Source organism: Varanus komodoensis, unplaced genomic scaffold, assembly GCF_004798865.1.
Source record: "Varanus komodoensis strain SLA01 unplaced genomic scaffold, ASM479886v1 scaffold87, whole genome shotgun sequence".
NCBI lineage: Eukaryota > Metazoa > Chordata > Lepidosauria > Squamata > Varanidae > Varanus > Varanus komodoensis.
In genome coordinates, this window is record NW_025336565.1 from 1,157,495 (window position 1) to 1,175,169 (window position 17,675).

General features: G+C 67.0%; 2 protein-coding genes across 2 annotated transcripts in view; both read left to right on the forward strand.

The window, feature by feature from the left end:
• PHF23 (PHD finger protein 23) overlaps window positions 1-6,790 on the forward strand; it is a 9,662-nt gene extending 2,872 nt beyond the window's left edge. Inside the window, exons 3-6 of the mRNA XM_044417125.1 lie at window positions 422-453; window positions 870-962; window positions 3,608-4,259; window positions 5,365-6,790. Of these exons, the coding sequence (XP_044273060.1) occupies window positions 422-453; window positions 870-962; window positions 3,608-4,259; window positions 5,365-5,606 (1,019 nt within the window). The 3' untranslated portion in view covers window positions 5,607-6,790. The remainder of the gene's footprint in view (window positions 1-421; window positions 454-869; window positions 963-3,607; window positions 4,260-5,364) is intronic.
• An 830-nt stretch (window positions 6,791-7,620) lies between these two features.
• On the forward strand, window positions 7,621-15,847 carry DVL2 (dishevelled segment polarity protein 2). The gene is made up of 15 exons (XM_044417126.1): window positions 7,621-7,823; window positions 8,716-8,785; window positions 9,387-9,538; window positions 9,773-9,882; window positions 9,999-10,131; window positions 11,637-11,727; window positions 11,871-11,940; window positions 12,332-12,471; window positions 12,650-12,726; window positions 12,812-12,879; window positions 13,132-13,266; window positions 13,708-13,839; window positions 13,979-14,155; window positions 14,685-14,909; window positions 15,201-15,847. The coding sequence occupies exons 1-15, from the start codon at window positions 7,621-7,623 to the stop codon at window positions 15,671-15,673; spliced, it is 2,256 nt and encodes a 751-aa protein (XP_044273061.1). The 3' UTR covers window positions 15,674-15,847.
• Window positions 15,848-17,675: the final 1,828 nt, after the last annotated feature.

The following is a 17,675-nucleotide window of genomic DNA, read 5'->3' on the forward strand; positions in this document are numbered from 1 at the left end:
GGGGGGGCAGGAAGTTGGGGCGCCCTGGCGGGCGGGCGGGCGGGTCGGGGGCGCCGGCGCGGAGGGGGCCCGGGAGCCCGGGGTCTGCGCGGCGGGCGGGCGGGCGCGCCGCTCCCTGCACTTTGCGGGGGAAATTCGGCGGCGGGCTCCGCGCCGCCCGGTCCGGTGGGGGACACGTGGAGCGGCTCGGGGCCGTTCCCGGGCAGAGGCCGGGGCGCCGGCGGGGCTGATGGGCGCCGTGGCCTCGCGGGGAGCGACCCGCAGAGCCTTTCCGGCGCCGCCTGGGGGGGCTGGGGGGGGCTCCGCGCGGGCGGCTCGCTGGCCGCCCTCCTCCGGGACCGCGTCCGCCGCACGGGGGGGCCGCCGCCGCCGCACCTGGTGCCCGCCGCGCTCAACGCCCCTCGGCTTCTCTGTTTTCCAGATCCACCTCCAAACCTCAAACCGGAGTCGCAGGTAAAGTGAAAGTGGGGGGGCTGGTTGCTCGCGCCTCCAAGCGCCCCTCAAATGAGGCAGCCCCGTCGTGGGGGGGCGGGGGGCAGCTCGGTCGGGAGGGCGCTGCCCTTGCAATATCCCAGCATGTGCTCGGCTCCGGTCAGCTAAGAACCAGCCGGCCTCCCCACACCGCTTTGGGTCCCAAGCCCCCCGGCTTGCATTCCTCGCCCCCCAGTCTCGTTGGGGGCTGCCGGAGCAGGGAGGCGGCGTGGCTCGCTCATGTGCCCATGGCGGCTGCGGGGGGCCCCCCGCCCCATCGAGCCCCCGCTGCCGTCGGGGGCGCGCGTGGCTTCCTCAACCCTTGCTCTGGAAGAAGATTTGCTGGGGGGGGGGGGCGGCTCTGTGTGTTCACCTGTGCCTCTCCCCGTCCCCCCCAGCCCCCCGAGAAACGGCGGAGGACCATCGAGGACTTCAACAAGTTCTGCAGTTTCGTGCTGGCCTACGCGGGCTACATCCCTTCCACGAAGGAGGTCAGTCCGGACTCCCGGGACCAACGGGCTCTGTGACCGGCCGGGCGCATGCATCCCCCCCCCCCCGCTGCGAGCAGGAGCTTTCTTTCATCTGCTATCTGGGAGCGTTGGGCAGGGGGTGGGTGCGAGCTACCCTGGTAGCCTTCCAGCTGCAGGATCCGGCGCTGAAGAGCAGCCGCTTCGCCCCTCCGCCGCCTCCAAGGCCCATGCGCCCCCAGCCCGCGGCTGGCAGGGAGGGCTTCCCTCCGCGTCGCGTCGCTCTTGGCCTTCGACTCCCGGGCGGCGTTGTCTCCTGCAGTCTGCTTGTCACAACAGCCGGAACCCGTGAAAGTGGCGACAAATGCCTGTGGGAACTACACATCCCAGAATGCTCTGAGCCATGGCCATTTTGCTGAGATCCCAGGGGTGTTGCTTGTTGGGGAATGCAGGCAGCCGCTCCGGCTCCGGAAGCGAGGGGGCGGACATCTCCTGGCGGCTTCTGCGGCCGAGCCCCCGGCGGGATCCGGCGGCCCTGCTCTGCGTTCCAGTCCCGGCTTTCTCCAGGCTTGAAGGCCAGGTTTGGAAGGTGGTAGAATTAGGTTCGTAATCGCTTCGGAGAAATGATCGGAGTTTGGAAAGCAGCCCGTGCCCACGGCTTCTGGGGCAGCTGCTGGGGGTGAGATTCAGCACCGGGGGAGAGCCTGCCTGAGTTTTTCTGTAGGGATCGGGAGTTTCGCTCGTGCGTTCGTAGCAAGGGATGGAAGCCAACGGCAAAGACAGCCTTGGACTAGCAGGACAATTTCCAAGTTATACTTCGAGTGTTTTGGGTACTGAACTTTAGCACTGATGTGAGAGAACACCAGTGTGTGCGCTGCACACCTGCCTTGTGTGAAACTGATAGACCTTGAGCGCCACTGAAAAAGTTGAGTCAGCTTGTCATGCACAATTCTTTGGGGTGGTAAAATGTATTCATGTATCAATAGTTTTCAATATCTTTGTTCCCTCCCCACAAATTTAAAAAAGTAATTTTTCCCAATAAAAATGTCTACAAAATATATAACATTTAAACCTTGTTAAGGGCAAGATGATGGGAGAAAAGGCCTGCAGTCCCCAGTATTCAGCCAACACTCTTGTCCATCTAAATGCGCATGCACACCTGTGCTTTCGAGGCTAGGATAAGCTGGGAATAATACGCCCTTTTCTGCCTAACTAGCATTGGATCGCTCACTAGTTGTGTTTGAATTCTCTCCCTTGAATATTTCAGGTCAAATACTAGTGATATGTTGAGTTAATAATGCAGCAGGTACATTATTAAATACAGTCCAAAGAAGGATGCTTGTGATGCTCAAGGGTCTTATGTAAATTAACTTACATAGGAAAGTTTTCCAGAAATTTTTCCAATTCAGCATCTTCCGGGAAACCCGTCCCACTGATGGCCAGCGGTCCCGCTTAAGGGTCTGTGCTTGTCAGTCCCAAGGAGGATCGCTTGGTTCTGTCAGCCACCAGCTTCCTTATGGATCGGCTGCGGATATTTTAGCCCACCTTTGCTGGTCTAGGTCCCACAAAGTTGTGTCCAGGAGGTTTGTTGGTTCTGCCACCAGCAATTCCCCTTTTTCTTCCATCCGTCATGCAAGGAATATCCCTTAAACCCAACCCTGTTAATTTTGCTGCCACGTTTGTTCCCACCTGGGCATATCTTATGCACCAGGGACTAGCCTCTTGTGAGGTCTGACATGCATAGACTAACGAGGAGGTAAGCTGCTTCTTTAAAAAAATAAAGTGGAACCAGCTGCCCGGAGAGGTGGGGGGCTCTCCCACACCAGAGACATTCAGGAAGAAGCTGGGCAGCCCGCTGAGTGGGGTGGTATGACTGGGTGTCCTGCGGCAGCAGAGGGTGGACTCGATGGCCCTTCCAAATTTAGAGCTCTGTGACTCAGGTAGCAAAAGGAAAAGTACACAGAACAAAGACGGTTACGTCTTTTCAGTCTTCACAGTGTAGTAGCCAAATGTCCCAGCCGTCCCTTCATCCCTTCTTGTCTGCCTCTTCCTCTCGATGACCGATTCGGGGTGATCCCAAGCGGTCCGTGCAGTGTGAAGAGGCGGGAAGCTTGGCGTGAGCCCTGCGATCCAGTGATCCTCTGGGGGGGCCCCGCACTTGTGGGGCTGGGCCTCCTCTCCACCCCGCACAGCTCCTTCAGCTCAGTCGGTTCCGGGAGCCGCGCCACATTCCGGGCCCCAAACCGACACTCGCCGTGGGCCTCCTTTCGTGGCAGAGCCCTGCCCGGCTGCTGCGACCTCCGGGGTGCCGTGCAAGGCAGGCCTTCCCTGTGGCACCCGTTTTGTGGGATGCGCGCTCCCTGGGTGGGGGAGGCACCAGCTACGGCCAGTTTCAGGTGCTGGTTTGTCCTCCTCAGCCTCCCCAGCCGTGTGGCCCAGTTTGATGAGCGCTAGTTCTGGGTTTGAAGACGGCAGTCAAGAACGGTTCTTTGCTTTTGTCTTTAAATGTTACTTAAGGCGGACGTTTTAACCTGTTGGTAAACGGTTTGGCAGTGGACGTTCCTCCTTTAAATATTTGCACTGTAAACAGCTCCAGGGCAGCTTTCCGCCCAGCTCCTTCCGGAGCCCTAGTCCAGGCGACGACGTGCCCGCCTTCTCTCCCCCCGCAGGAAAATGACTGGACGCCCTCCGGCTCCAGCTCCCCGCTCCGCCCGGAAAGCGTGGTGGACAGCGACGGCTGGGAGTCGACCCATTCGGACCTGCACACCATCGAGACCTTCGTGAAGAAGGCCAAGTCCTCCAAGAAGAAGGCGGCCTTCCGCCGCCTCAAGTCCGACAGCTCGCTGCTGGAGAAGATGAAGCTCAAGGACTCCCTCTTTGACTTGGAGCCCGTCAGCAAGCCGCAGCCGCCGCTGGCCGGGCCCAGGGGGGGCCTGGACAAGAAGAAGGACAGGCGGAACCGGAAGGTGGCCCTGGAGGCCGGGGGCGCCAAGCGCAACCGGGGCGAGCCGCTGGGGGAGAAGCGCTCGCGCATCAAAAAGAGCAAGAAGCGGAAGTTGAAAAAGGCGGAGCGCGGCGAGAAGAAGCACAAGGCCTCCCTGAGCGAGACGGACTCTGAGGAGGAGGCGGGGGCCGCGGGCGCAGCCACGGCGCTGGCCTCGGTGCAGGCCCCCCCAGAGCTCCTGGCGGCCGGCTTCCCCCTCAAGCTGGAGGAGCGGGAGGGGAAGGGGGGCGTCAGCACGGAGACCAGCCAGGACGGCGAGGGCAGCTCCAGCGAGGGCGAGATGAGGGTGATGGACGAGGACATCATGGTGGAGTCCGGTGAGGGGCCGGGGCGCCGGGACGGCCCCGTGGGCTTGGCGGTGGCGGCACCGGGCACGGCCCCCCCAGCCTGGCACCGCCGGAAGCGCCGGCCGCGGCGGCCCCACACCTCCAGGGCTGCCAGGCTGAGGGGGCCGGGCGGGGGCGTGGGGTGGGATGGGCTTGCTTCCCCCAGCACTGAGGGCCGGGCGGGGGGTTGCTCGGCCGCCTTCAGCTCCCCTTCCTTGGCCCCAATGGGGGGAGGCAGCGGACGACAGCCGGAAACCCCTCGCTGAGGCTCGGCGTGGCCCGGCCGGGGCGGCGGCTGCCCGACTGCGTCCTGTGTGCGCGCTTCCCCCGCCTGCGGTGTGTTAAATGTACAACGCCGTAATTACACCCGGGATATATTTGCGGTGGACGCAGTGACCAAACGACCGGGCTCCTGTCCTCGAGTGGCCCTTTGTCTCCCCCTCTGGGTTAACGACAGCAGGCGTCCCGCTGGGTCAGATCCGGGTCTGTCCAGACCGGACTCCCTCGCGGGATCGCAACAGGCATCGTTTGCGTGGCCGACTCCCGCCTGCCTGCCCCGTGTCTGAGAGGGAGAGCTCACGGGCGGATCCGGCCCGCCACGAACAGGCCGCCCCCGGGAGCCAAGCGCAGTCGCGCCTCCTACACGTGCGGGACAGACCCCGGTGCGCTCACGTGCGCCGGCCTGGTCTCGGTCGCGGAGCTCCTGGAACTTTGCCCGCTCCCTGGGGGATTCGCGCTTGAGTCCAGTGGCCGTCCTCGCTCCTTCCGGCACCGCGGGGGCTGAGCAGGCAGCGGGTGCCGAGCAAGCCGACGTGAAGCGCGTGGCGTGGCTGCTCCCGCTCAGCGTGGCTCCGCTTGCTCTTGCGCAGCTTCTCGGCGCAAGGCACGAGTCTTGCCCCCAGCGGCTGGAAACGGGGCACGGCCCCAGCCAAGCCCATCTCGCAGGCCCTGCGCGCATCCACGAGTTTCCCCGGCCCACACTAGCTCGTGCTGGGGGCGTGGGGGTGGTGCGCGTTGGAAGGGCTACCCGCAGCGGGGCGGCTGTGAGGCGTGGGGCTCGCCCGGTGCGTGACGCAGCTCTGCCTCTCCTCTGCAGGGGACGACTCGTGGGACCTCATCACGTGCTACTGCCGGAAGCCGTTTGCGGGCCGGCCCATGATCGAGTGCAGCCAGTGCGGCACCTGGATTCACCTCTCCTGCGCCAAGATCAAGAAGACCCACGTCCCGGACATCTTCTACTGCCAGAAGTGCAAGGAGGGCTCCCGGAAGCCGCCCCCGGCCCCCACCGTTCCCAGCGCGACGGCGGCCGTGGCGCCCAGGGGAGGCGGCGATCCCTAGCGCGGGGCGTGGGAGGGTGGCTCTGAGCCGGGCTGCCCCCCCGCGGGGGCAACGGACTGGACGGAGTGGGAGGGCTGCTCTGGAGGGCCTTGCTTCTTGGGAGGCCGGGAGAGAGGTCTTGGGTATTTGGGGTGGCGAGAGTCCCGGCACCAGGGGCCGGGGGCCGCACCCCAGGAATCGGCTGGCTCCGGCTGGCGGTTCCAAGCCCCTCGCCTCACACCCATTTCCCCTTCTGGGGCCGATCGAAGGCCACCTCTGTGTTCTGTCAAGGCCAACCTTGATGTGTGGGATGTGAAGCAAACCATCGGGACGGCTCCTGTGCATACTGGGATGCGCCCCGTGTCGTGGGGAGCGCTGGGAGAGTGACACGGAGGAGGGCCGGCAAAGTGGGGTGTGCTGCTCCCCCCCTTTCCCCCCATCCTCCCTCCCTCCCTCCCTCCCTCCCGTTCCCGGGAAGTTCAGCTGTAAATAGATAGAAAGCAAACTCTTTTTTTCTGGGTTGTTTGTTTCCCAGTTGGAAAGGTTTTTTTTAAGTTTATATCCTTGTTCCTGACACCTCCAAACATTTATTTTCTTTGTCCTGGACAAGGGGTGAGGAGTAGAGGGTGCCCACGGGGAGAAACTGGGCAACGACCCAGAAAGATTCCTTGGACCCGCATTGCTTTTCTGTGGTTGGGGGGCGGTAGGGGTTCAAGTTGTTCCCATTAAAATTGCACACACACACATTCTCTAGGATAAGGGAGAGAACAGTTGGAAGGAGGGGAAACAGAATTTGCTGATCCCCAGTGTTAACCCGCCCCCCCCCCCGCCATGAATTCTTCGAGGCGGTGGAGCCGGTCGGGAAGACCCTTGCGATTTTGCTGGTATCAAAAGAAAAAGGGGCAACTTGTTTGTGAGCCAACTTCCCGCCCGCTCCCGCCGACAACGGTTCCAGCGGAGCCAAGGTGCTGGAGGAGCGCCGGGTCGCGGGGGGCCAGGAAGCCCCCGACCGGGACCCCCAGGTCGCTCCGCCCGAGTTGCCCCCTGCCCGTCGGGGGCTGCTGGCCGGGGTTTCCCGCGGGCTCGGTTTCGTTTTTCCGGCTGGGAAGGGGAGGGTCCCCTGCCCAGTGCGTCCATTTTTGTTCGAATATTTGCAACCGTGTACATGGCAGAGTTTTCGATGTAAATAAAAGATGTGGACCCTTGTGGCGTTTGTACAGGAGGTTGTGCACTTGCTTGGTGTTGGCGGGGCGGGGCCCCTGCGGGGGTGGCGGGGCAGTGCTGCCCGGGAGCCGCCCCCAGTGGGCCCCCGCGCCCCTCCGGGAAGGCCCCCCCCCCGCTGCAGGGCCCGGCCGAGCCTAGCCCGGCTCCGGCGCCTCTTCCCTTCCCGCCTGCCCCGCGTCCCCCCACCGCCACATGGGGCCGGGCCGCGCATCGAGAGGGGAGCGCGGGAACGGGCCTCTGAGCACATGCAGAGCACGGCGGCGCGTGCGCAGAGCCGATCGAGCGCGTGGGCGGGCCTCCTGCTCACGTGACCGGCGGCCTGTTGCGGCAGGAGGACAAAGAAGGGGCGAGCAGCTTTCTGCGGCGTCACGGGCTGGGGCACGTGACTGGGTCGGGCGGCGAGGGAGGCTTCGCGGACCCGCTCACGTGACAGCCTGAGCGGGGGAGCGTCACGTGATGCGATGGCGGCGGCGGAGCTGCTTTACGCCGTCCCGGAGGATCGGACTGCAGCCCCCATAATTCCCCAGCCGGCGCGGCCGCTGCCTCTGCTGGCCGAGGGATCCTGGGAGCCGCAGTCCAGCCCGCCCGCGGCGGCGTGCTCGCGTCAGCGCAGGCCGGCCAATAGGGAGGAGCGTGCGCGCTGACGTAGCGCGCGTAGGGACGGCGCCGCGGACGTCGCCGCCGCGCCAGACGAGCGCTCACGCCGCGCTGCCCGCCGCCCCGCCCCTCCCTGCCTGCCGGCCTGCCTGCCTGCCGTTCCCGTCCGCTCGCGGCGCGGCGGCTGCTGGTGGGCGGGGCCGCCGCCGTTGCCATGGCGATGGCGGGGCCCGGGCCCGGCGGCGCGGCGGCGCCGGCGGGCGAGACGAAGGTGATCTACCACCTGGACGAGGAGGAGACGCCCTACCTGGTCAAGATCCCGGTGCCCGCCGAGCGCATCACGCTGGGCCACGTCAAGGCGGCCCTGGCGCGGCCCGGCGCCAAGTACTTCTTCAAGAGCATGGACCAGGACTTCGGGTAGGGGGGCGGGGCCCGGGGCGACCCCCCCCGGCCGGGGCGGTGTCCCGGAGGAGAAGCGCCCCCCGTGGAGGGGCGCCGGGAGGGGCGCCCTCCCGCCCCACGGCGCCTGCACTGGGCGGGGGCGGGGTGCCGGAAAGGGGCAGGATCCGCGCCCGGCCGGGCGCGCGGAGAGCGTCCCCGGGGGACAGCGTGCCCGTGTCTCCGAGGGACGTCACAGCGGCTGTGAGGGAGAGGGGACACCCTTTCCCATGTGCCTGGGCAAGACCTCAGGGAAGTGCCCCCGCTCGCTCGGGACACAGCGCAAGGCTGGAGAAGTCGAGGGGCCCAGGCACCTGGCCGAGAGTAGACACCCCCCCCCCAGCAAAGGTCTTGGGGAGGGGAGGGACCAGGCGTCCTGGGGAGAAAGTACTCGTGCCCCCCCAGAAGACACAAGGAGCCCCTGGCCTGGAGAGGCAGCCCTTCCGCCCTGGGAGGAGGAAGGGCCGAGGGGCCTGGGAATGGCGGCCGCCGCTCTGCCTGCTCCTAACCTTACGAAGAAAGGTGTGGCGGCGTCTCGAGGGGCATCAGCCCCCGGGCGATGTTATTCTGCAGCCAGCCCCACCTTTCAGAGGCCGAGCATCCAGGAGGAAAGGGGGACCCGGTGCCCACAAGAGGCGCTGCCCCTTTCACCACTGGGCTATGTACAGACATCTGGACAGACCCCTCCCAGCTTATGCTTCCCCCCTCTGGGGCCCCAGGTACCCAGAGCACGCCTGCACCGCTTTTTGGCTTGCCCGGAAGGGCTTCCCTCCCCGCTCGTTCCCTTGCCCCACAGAGGCGGATGGGCCTGGCTTGACCCCGTGCTTGCAGCGCTGCTTCGCTGACGGCGTCTCTCTCCTCTCTGCTGAAGGGTCGTGAAGGAGGAAATCTCGGACGACAACGCCACGCTGCCCTGCTTCAATGGCAGGGTTGTTTCCTGGGTACGCAGTCGGCGCATCGGTCCACATCCGGCGCTTGCAGAAATCCCGGAGCCCTGGCCTTCCCCAGACCCCATCACTGACCCTACGAGCATGTGACACCGGATGCTGTCTCAGCCCTGGACAGGGATTCAAGTCCTGACCTGGTCGGAGGGTGGCTTTGACGGGGGGATTGGACCGGTTCCCGGAGGAGGAGGCTGGCTGCTAGGCCGGGTGGCTCTGCCTCCGTTGCCAGAGGCCCTCTGCAGCCCTTGCTGGGGAACATGGGTGGGGAGATGCGGTGGCGCTGCCGCCCTGCTTCTGGGTTCCCCGTGGCCGCTGGTCGGTCACTCTGCGTCCGATCTGGCATGGCTTTTCGTCCCCCTGCTGCATGGAGGCCTCTGGGTGGCTGCTGTGGGAGACGGCTCTGGGTGAGAAAAGGGTGCTTGGATCCCGCAGAGTCGTCCTCCTGTCCCAGAGCCCCTGGCTTCCGGTTCTGGGGCGTTTGTGGAGCCGCCAAGTATTGGCGTGGCGGCCTGGGCGCCTCCGCCTGCTGCGAGGGCGCCCCCGGGGAAGGGGGGCGGCGCTGTCCGTCATGCCTCTTCATTCCCTTTGTGTTATGCAGCTTGTGTCTTCGGAGTCGCCCCAGCCAGAGCCGCCTCCGCCACTGCCCCCCCCAGAGGTACGACCGGAACCTTCCCCCCCGCCTCCCCCGCTTCCTCCGTTGCCTGTGGAGCGGACCAGCGGCATCGGGGATTCCCGGCCCCCCTCCTTCCAGTGAGTACGGGGGGGTTGGGCGCAGGATCTGGGGCGGGGGCCGGGTTCGGCTGCAGGAGGCGATGTGGCCCTGCGGGGCTCCTGGAGCCACAGGGGGCGCCCGGGGGAGGCACCCGTGGGGTTGCAGTGTCCCCAGGAGAGCTTTCGGGGGCCCCGATCGTGTGGCGGCTGGTGGTGGAGGAGGGGGTGCTGTGATTGGTTTAGCAGGAGGACGGTTCCCTTTCTTCTTTGCAGCCCAAACGTTTCTGGCAGCCATGAGAACCTGGACCACGAGACGGAGACGGAGTCTGTCGTGTCCTTGCGGCGGGAGCGGCCACGGCGCAGGGAGAGCCTGGAGCACGGGGGTCGGTGGCTGCCGGGGCTTCCCTCCTGGGTCCTTTCTCCGTCGGCTGGGCGGGGGTGACGGCGGGGCGACGGCCCCGAGCGCGTCGGCCCAACGGCTGTCCCCTTTTCGCCCCAGGTGGGCACCGGCTGAATGGGCAGTCGCGGCTGGAGCGGCACCTGGCTGGCTACGAGAGCTGCTCCACCCTGCTCACCAGCGAGCTGGAGACCACCAGCCTCTGCGACTCGGAGGACGACGACACCATGAGCAGGTGGGCCGCGCGCAGCTGTGCGTGGAAACCTCTCCCCACTGAGATCTCGGGCACACAGAGGGCGTCGTAAGGTTGGGCGTTGTGTCCCAGAGGTGTGGGGGGGGGGCAGTGGCGGTCTTTGGGCTCCTCACATCCCGGACCCTCTTTGCGAGGACTAAGGGGCCAGCAACGCCCCGGGCCTGCGGCTCTGGACGCTCACGCAGGACAAGGAGGGGGATCGTCCTGATGGGGCACCGGCAGGAGGGATAGCGGGCCTCGCGGGGAAAACTTGCTTAAGGACAACGTGGAAGAGGGTGCAGAACGGAGGGCAAAATTTCCTGCCGGTAGGAAGTTAGTATTTCCCCCTTTCGGTGATGGCCTCTCCCTGCTAAAACTCTTTCGTTCGAGTGTCTCTTTGGCTCTACCTTTTTTACTTTTGAGTGGGCCTTAAAAGTATCTTTTTTCTAAAACGATTTTTACTAAGAAGCGTGCCTGGATTTTCGCTTCTTATTTATTCTGCTCTTAGTATATTTGGCTTTATAGTTGTCAGGACTGCTGTTTTGAAGTTTTCACTGATGTGTCGGATTTCAGATACTGGCGTCATTTTAATATCTGCGCTAATTTAGATGTTATGCTGCTTTGGGGGAACGTTGTCTTGAAATGCGGCATGGATACCGCGGGACCTAAAAAAAGCCCTACCCCCCATGGCTGAATGTGGCAGCACAAGCAACAGACACTCCTCCTATATTTTTCCTTTCAGTCGTTAGAGTTTTAGTTTGTGTGTTTATTATTCCTGTGTGCACGTTGAAAGCTCATACAAACAGAGAACAGGCACAACTCACTTAAACAGAAAAATGATTTATAAGTTGCAGTATTTCCCATCTGGCTGTGAAATGCAAAGAGCTGTAAGATGCCATTCCTTGAAGCGAGCTCTGCGAACGTGGCCCTTGTGCCCTCTGGGTCCCTTTCCTGGCCTTGGCCGCCTTTCCTCTGCCGTTTCCTGGCTCTCCTCCCAACAGGGCTTGGGGATCGCTGCCTCGGTGGTGCTGAGGGGGGCAGGCCAGCCCTGGGGAGACCCACAGTCAGGGATGGCGCCGCTTCTCGTCGAACTCTCCTATCGAGGCGCTTGGGTTCTCTGGAGCAGGGCCACTGGGGTTCCTGGGGAGGAAAGGCACCCTCCCGATGGGAGCCGCTCGTCCAGAGGAGGACAGGTGGGAGTGGCCAAAGGACGGCATGACGGAGGGCACGGCCGGCCGGCTTGGAGCTGAGCTCAGGGTGGCCAGGCGGCCTGCCGAGCTCTGGGGGCTCCCGGGTGCCCCGCCTGGCTGTCCTCCTTTGCCCTGAATGAACTTGTGGCGAGGGAATTCTCCCCCATGCGAGGTGAGGCGAGGCTCTTTGGAGGGGAGCCGCTGGGCCAGAATCCCACCCTGCCCGCCCCTTCCATGCCCCTGGCAGGCACCCGGGGGGTGGGGGCTCTCGCTGGCCGGCGTCCCGGGGCTCCAGCGTCCACTCTCTTCCCTGGGCAGGATCAGCAGCTCCACGGAGCAGAGCAGCGCCTCCCGCCTCCTGAAGCGCCACCGCCGGCGGCGGAAGCAGCGCCCCCCGCGCCTGGAGCGGGTCAGTGTCCAGGCACCAGCCTCAGGCCGCCTGGGGGGCAGAGGGGCTGCGGTGGGGGGCCGCGGCAGGGAGCCCAGGTGGAGGGGCCGGGCAGACGGTGCGCCCCGTGTCCCCCGTCCTGAGTGCCGCGATTCCCGTTGCAGACCTCGTCCTTCAGCAGCGTCACGGACTCGACCATGTCGCTCAACATCATCACCGTGACCTTGAACATGGGTGAGGGGCGATGCGCTCGGGGGGTGGAGGAGCGGTAAGAGGGGGAGGCGCGAGAAGGGTGGGGGTCCCGTGCAGGGGACCCGCCTGGCGTGGGGGAACGGGGTGCTTGCCGGGGGTGGGGGCGAAGGCCGGACCCCAAGCACGACGGGGAGCAGCGGGTGCAGGCCGGCTGGCGGCGGGCGAGCAGGGCCGTCGGTGTCCGCAGGCAGCTGCCTCGGGGAGAAGCCGGGTCTGCCGTCTCGGGAGCGCGTTGGCAGAGCTGGGGATGCGGAGGCCGCCTGCAGCGGAGGCGGGAGTGGCCGCGGGGGGCCCCCACGCCTCGCCCCGAGGCTGCCGTCCCCGCCAGGAATCCTGGCCTGAGTGCTTTTCTTCTTCCTCCCCGCCTGGCTAGAGAAGTACAATTTCCTGGGCATCTCCATCGTGGGGCAAAGCAACGAGCGGGGGGACGGCGGCATCTACATCGGCTCCATCATGAAAGGGGGAGCCGTGGCGGCGGACGGCCGGATCGAGCCCGGGGACATGCTCCTGCAGGTGGGTCCCCGTGCCCCCCCGGCATCCCGGGGGCCGCAGGCCCTTTCCGGCCCTGCTGGCTCCCGCAGCCTGGGGGCGTGGGCCCCAGCGGCCCAGCCCGGCCCGCGGGAGGGGGCAGCGGGGCAGGGCCAGCCAGCAGTCCTCCCCAGGCCTGACAGGTGCCTCTTCCCTGGCCCAGGTGAACGACATCAACTTCGAGAACATGAGCAATGACGACGCCGTGCGGGTCCTGAGGGAGATCGTCCACAAGCCGGGGTGGGTGCCGCCCCCCCCCCAGCCTCACCGGGGGGCCGCCGGCGCCTGCCTTCTTCGTCGCACTTACCTCCCGTCTCCTTTGCAGCCCGATCGTGCTGACCGTGGCCAAGTGCTGGGACCCGTCCCCGCAGGGGTACTTCACGCTGCCTCGAAGTAAGTGGCTGGCCGGGCCCCTGGCAGCCATGGGGGGGCCGGCGGCTCCGTCAGGCCGTTGCGAGCGCCGGCTGGGTCCAGCCCTGGCACGGGGGGATTGACGTGGCTCCCCGCTGGAGGCTGACAGAGGATTGCCAAGCGGGCCCGCTTGCCGGGGGGCTGGCTCCAGCCTGGGGTGTGCCGGGGGCTTCGGCGTGGGCACGCCGGGTTCTTCGGGAGCCTTCCGAGCCGGTCGCCGCTGTTTCTGCCCAGACGAGCCCATCCAGCCCATCGACCCTGCGGCCTGGGTGTCCCACTCGGCTGCCCTGACGGGGGCCTTCGCACCGTTCCCCGGGAGCAGCTCGATGAGCACCATCACCTCGGGGACCTCGGTCGCCGAGACAGAGCGTGAGTCCCCCGTCCCGCGGCGGGATGCGGCCGGCTTTCACGAGCGTGAGCCCGGCTGCCGGGCGGGTTGCTTCGCGTGGGCGCGTTTCCCTCTGCCGGCCTTTTCCGACCTGACGCTCCCCAGTGCATGGGACTCCGGGTGCTGTGCAGCTCTGCTGGCTGGGGATGAGGGGCTTTCCACTCCGACGCAGCTGGGGGCTGCTCTGGGGTGCCCTTTCAACCTGCAGCTTGTTCCGTCGAGCTTGCTCGTGCGAAGGAGAGTGTCCCAGGGTGTCATCCCGCCCTGCGCCTTCCCCGCCTGACCCTCCGCCGGCCCCTTCCTGAGGCAGGGACCAACGGCCCCGTGGCAGCCCGGTCCTCCTGAGAGGAAGCCGGCCTGCTCGGCGTGGGCCTCTGCCGGCGTCTCCGTCACGCGCTCCCGTCCTCGCCTCCGTCCCGCAGGCTTTGACGACTTCAACCTCTCCATCCACACGGACATGGCTTCCGTCACCAAGGCGATGGCCTCCCCCGAGTCTGGCCTGGAGGTCCGGGACCGCATGTGGCTGAAAATCACCATTCCCAATGCTTTCCTAGGTACCAAGCTGCAGAAGGGGCGGGGCGGGGCGGGGCGGGGGCCCTGGTGGGGCAGCGGGGGGGCCGCAGGGGGCTGGAGGGCCTCAGCCTGGGGACCCCGCCCCCGCGAGCCCTGACTGGCGCCCCCGCCGCCCCCCAGGCTCCGACGTGGTGGACTGGCTGTGCCATCATGTGGAGGGCTTCCAGGACCGCCGGGAGGCCCGCAAGTACGCCAGCAACCTGCTGAAGGCCGGCTTCATCCGCCACACGGTCAACAAGATCACCTTCTCGGAGCAGTGCTACTACATCTTCGGCGACTTCAGCGGCTGCGAGAACTGTAAGGGGCGGTGGCCGCGGCCCTGCGGGTCCTCGGGGCCGGGCGGCCTCGTTGGGGGCCGGGGGCAGGCGCTTGCGGCCGGGGGGCCACCAAGCCGGGGGCCTTGGAAGGGGACTGGAGGGCTGCGCGGCGGGGGGACCAGCCCCCGTCGCTGAGGAGCTGTGTGGCGGGAGGGCTCACCCCGCCCTGCCTCTGGGGTCCGGCGGGCAGCCGGCCTGCCTCTCCGCGTGCGGGCTGGGTGGGCCTTGCGGGTTACGTGCCCCGCTCGCTCCGGCTCGGCCCGAGCACCGTCCTGGGAGCAGAAGGGCCCCAGCTGCGAGGCCGCCCGGGTGCAGATCCAGGCCCCAGCTGTGTGGCGCTTCCCCGGCGCAAGGCGGGCTGCTTGGCGCGGAGCCGCCGCGGGACTGGCTGGAGCCCCGGCTCCTGCCCTGCCCTGCCCTGCCCTGCCCTGCCCTGCCTGCCCGCCTTCCGCCTAGGCACCCGCCCGGCTCTTCTCGGCCACTGATGCCGGGCCCTCCTCTTCCTCCAGACATGGCCAACCTCTCCCTCAACGACAACGATGGCTCGAGCGGGGCCTCCGACCAGGACACGCTGGCCCCGCTGCCGCTCCCCGGCGCCACCCCCTGGCCGCTGATGCCCACCTTCTCCTACCAGTACCCGGCGCCGCACCCCTACAGCACCCAGCCGCCCCCGTACCACGAGCTCTCCTCCTACAGCTACGGCGTGGGCAGCGCTGGCAGCCAGCACAGCGAAGGTAGGTGGGGGCGGGGGGCGGCACTCTGCGGGCGGTTGCCCCCCATGCCGGGGCACCCAGACCCGAGTGGCCTGAGCATGGAAGGAGCGGAGTGCCGGGGGCCCCTGTGCGTCCCCCCGCCGCTGGGGCAGTTCCCGGTGGGGGGTGGGCCGCAAGGGGCAGGACGGATGGGCCGGGCTTCCTGATCCCGGGGCGGCCGTGCTCACGGCGACCTCTGCGTCTCCCGCTCCCCTCGGGGATCCCCCCCGCACGGGGTCCCCGCATCCCACGCCCCGCTGCTGTGTCTTGCAGGCAGTCGGAGCAGTGGGTCCAACCGCAGCGACGGTGGCGGGGGCAGCGGGGGCGGCCGCGGGGCCGCCAAGCACAAGGAGGAGAAGGCCGGGGCGGATTCCAAGTCGGGCAGCGGAAGCGAGTCGGAGTACTCGGCGCGCGGCGGCGGCCCGCGAGGGGGGGCCGTGGCCGGGCCCGGCGGGGAGGGGGCTGTGCCGCGCGGGCAGCACAGCCTGGGGGGCGGCAGCGTGCGCTCCCACCACTCCCTGCACGCAGCCTACGCGGCCCCCGGCGGCGTGCCCTTGGCCTACAACCCCATGGTGGTGATGATGGTGCCGCCCCCGGCCCCGGCCTCCGCCGCCGCCGCCGTGCAGCCCCCCGGCGCCCCCCCAGTGCGCGACTTGGGCTCCGTGCCCCCCGAGCTCACCGCCAGCCGCCAGTCCTTCCACATGGCGATGGGCAACCCCAGCGAGTTCTTCGTCGACGTGATGTGACCGGAGGGCGGCCCCGGATCGCCGCGGCCTCCTCTCACGAGCCTTCGCAACGCCAGACCTCTCCTGACCTCTGCGACCAACGGCCACGTGGCGGGGGGGCCTGGGCCCCTCCGTCCCCCGCCTCCCGGGGCCCCGTGGGGCACCACTGCCCTCCTGGTCGTGCCGCGGCGCCCGGGCCCGGAGGCGCCGCCGGCCCCGTGATCCCGCCGGGGAAACACGGCCGCCGTCCGTAGGCACGGGGTCGGCTCCGCGACCACACGCCTTGCCTTCGGGCCCCCCGCACCGCCTCTTGCCTTCGGGCCGAGGGTGGCCGCTTGGCTCCGCTCGGCCCCCGCGCCTTCAGGGAGGCAACGCTGGGCGGTCCGGCTGCTGCCTGGCCCGCGCCTCCGGTCCCTCGGCGGGAGGAGCCCCGGCCGCCCGTCCTTGCACCCCTTCGCCGTCCGCGTTGGCCCCTCCGGGTCCGGGCCGCGCGGCCCCACTTGGCTTCCCAGCGGCGCCGCGCGGGCGGCCTGGGAGACTTGCGCGGCCCCCGGTGCGGCTGCCCATGTGGGCCGTGGACCCGGTGGAGCGGGTGGCCTTCCCGTCCAGGCCCTCTGCCCGGGGACTCCGGCCTCGCCCCCAGAACGGCCCCGCTGGGACTTGGCCGCCCCACGTCCCGTTTCCCTTGGGCCTCACATGCCGGTGTCGATGAAGTGGCGGTTTTGCTTTGCATTTTTTACTTTAAAAACATTAAGGGTCTTTTATTCGTTTTTTGGAGTTAAGCCAGTAACTTTCTTTTTATAGACTTTTTTTCTGTACTAAAGCCTCTCCTACCCACCCCAAGTCAGTTTTAACACTACATCCCACCCCACCCCCTAAGTGACGTATTTTTGGGGGGGGGGGGCTTGTATCTTTTCTTTCTACCGACAGCTCAGCTCTGCATTTTGAAGGGTTTGCGAAAAGGGTCCCTCGCGGTGCCTGGCGCAGGCCACGCCACGACGGCGCCATTCGCTCCCCTCCCAGTTTCGCCGCAGATGCTCTTTGTTGTTCTTGGGGGCCTGCTGCTTCCGATTAACCTGTCGACCGGTCTTCTCTGGGGGGTCACAGAGGTCACTGGAGGCAAAATTCCAGCATCCCTAACTCTGCCAGACAAGCTGTGCCCGGGCAGGCGGCATCCAGCCCCCCAGAGCCCCTTCGGCTGCAGGTCCTGCCCTCCCAGCTCGCCCTCGGCTCCCGCAGGTGCCGAGCGTGGGGCTGAGAGGGGTGGCGCGGAGCGCTGGCACTCGGGCCCCGCTGCCTGCCTCGGATGGGGCAGCTCGTCCCCGTGCGGCCTACTTCGGAGGCTCTTGGGGGGTGCCCAGGGCCACCGCACTGCTCGCCAGACGTGCCCAAGCCCCCACACAAATTGCCTACCCCAGGTCAGGCCAGTCGCACGGTTCCAGGATGCGGGATTCTCCGCAGCAGCACGTTGGCCAAGGGTCGCGGGAATCGTGCTCCAGCAAAACTGGGCCCTGCTGTGGCGAGCCGCCCTCTGAAAGTGCGCCGGGACGCCCTCTCCCCACGTGGCGCTGTCCAAACGGGAGGAACGGCCGTCACCACAGCAGGCACGCTTGACCACAAGCCACATGCTGGGGCGCAGATGCCGTCGGACGGGGGCTGCACTGCCCTGGCTGACCCGGGGGAGGGTCTTGTGGGGGGGCGGACGGGCAAATTCCATGCTTCTGTCCAACGTGGGCACATAAGCAAAAGCGTAGCTGCCGAAATCCCGCACTTGGAACACAGCGCACGGTGGTCTAGTGGGGGAGCTTCTGAAAGGACGTTGCGGGGTTGGAAAACGTCGGGAAGGGGCAGCGGAAAAGCCAGAGTGGCTCCCCTGCGAGGAGAGCTCGCAGCAGCTGTGATCCTCCAGCTCAGGGAAGAAGGGGCTGGGGGGCCGTGACGGAGCACGGGGGGGGGTGCCCGGTGTGGCAGGGGAGGCGCGGGGCCCCCCCTCCTAATGCCAGAGCCCAGCCCGGTCGTCCCC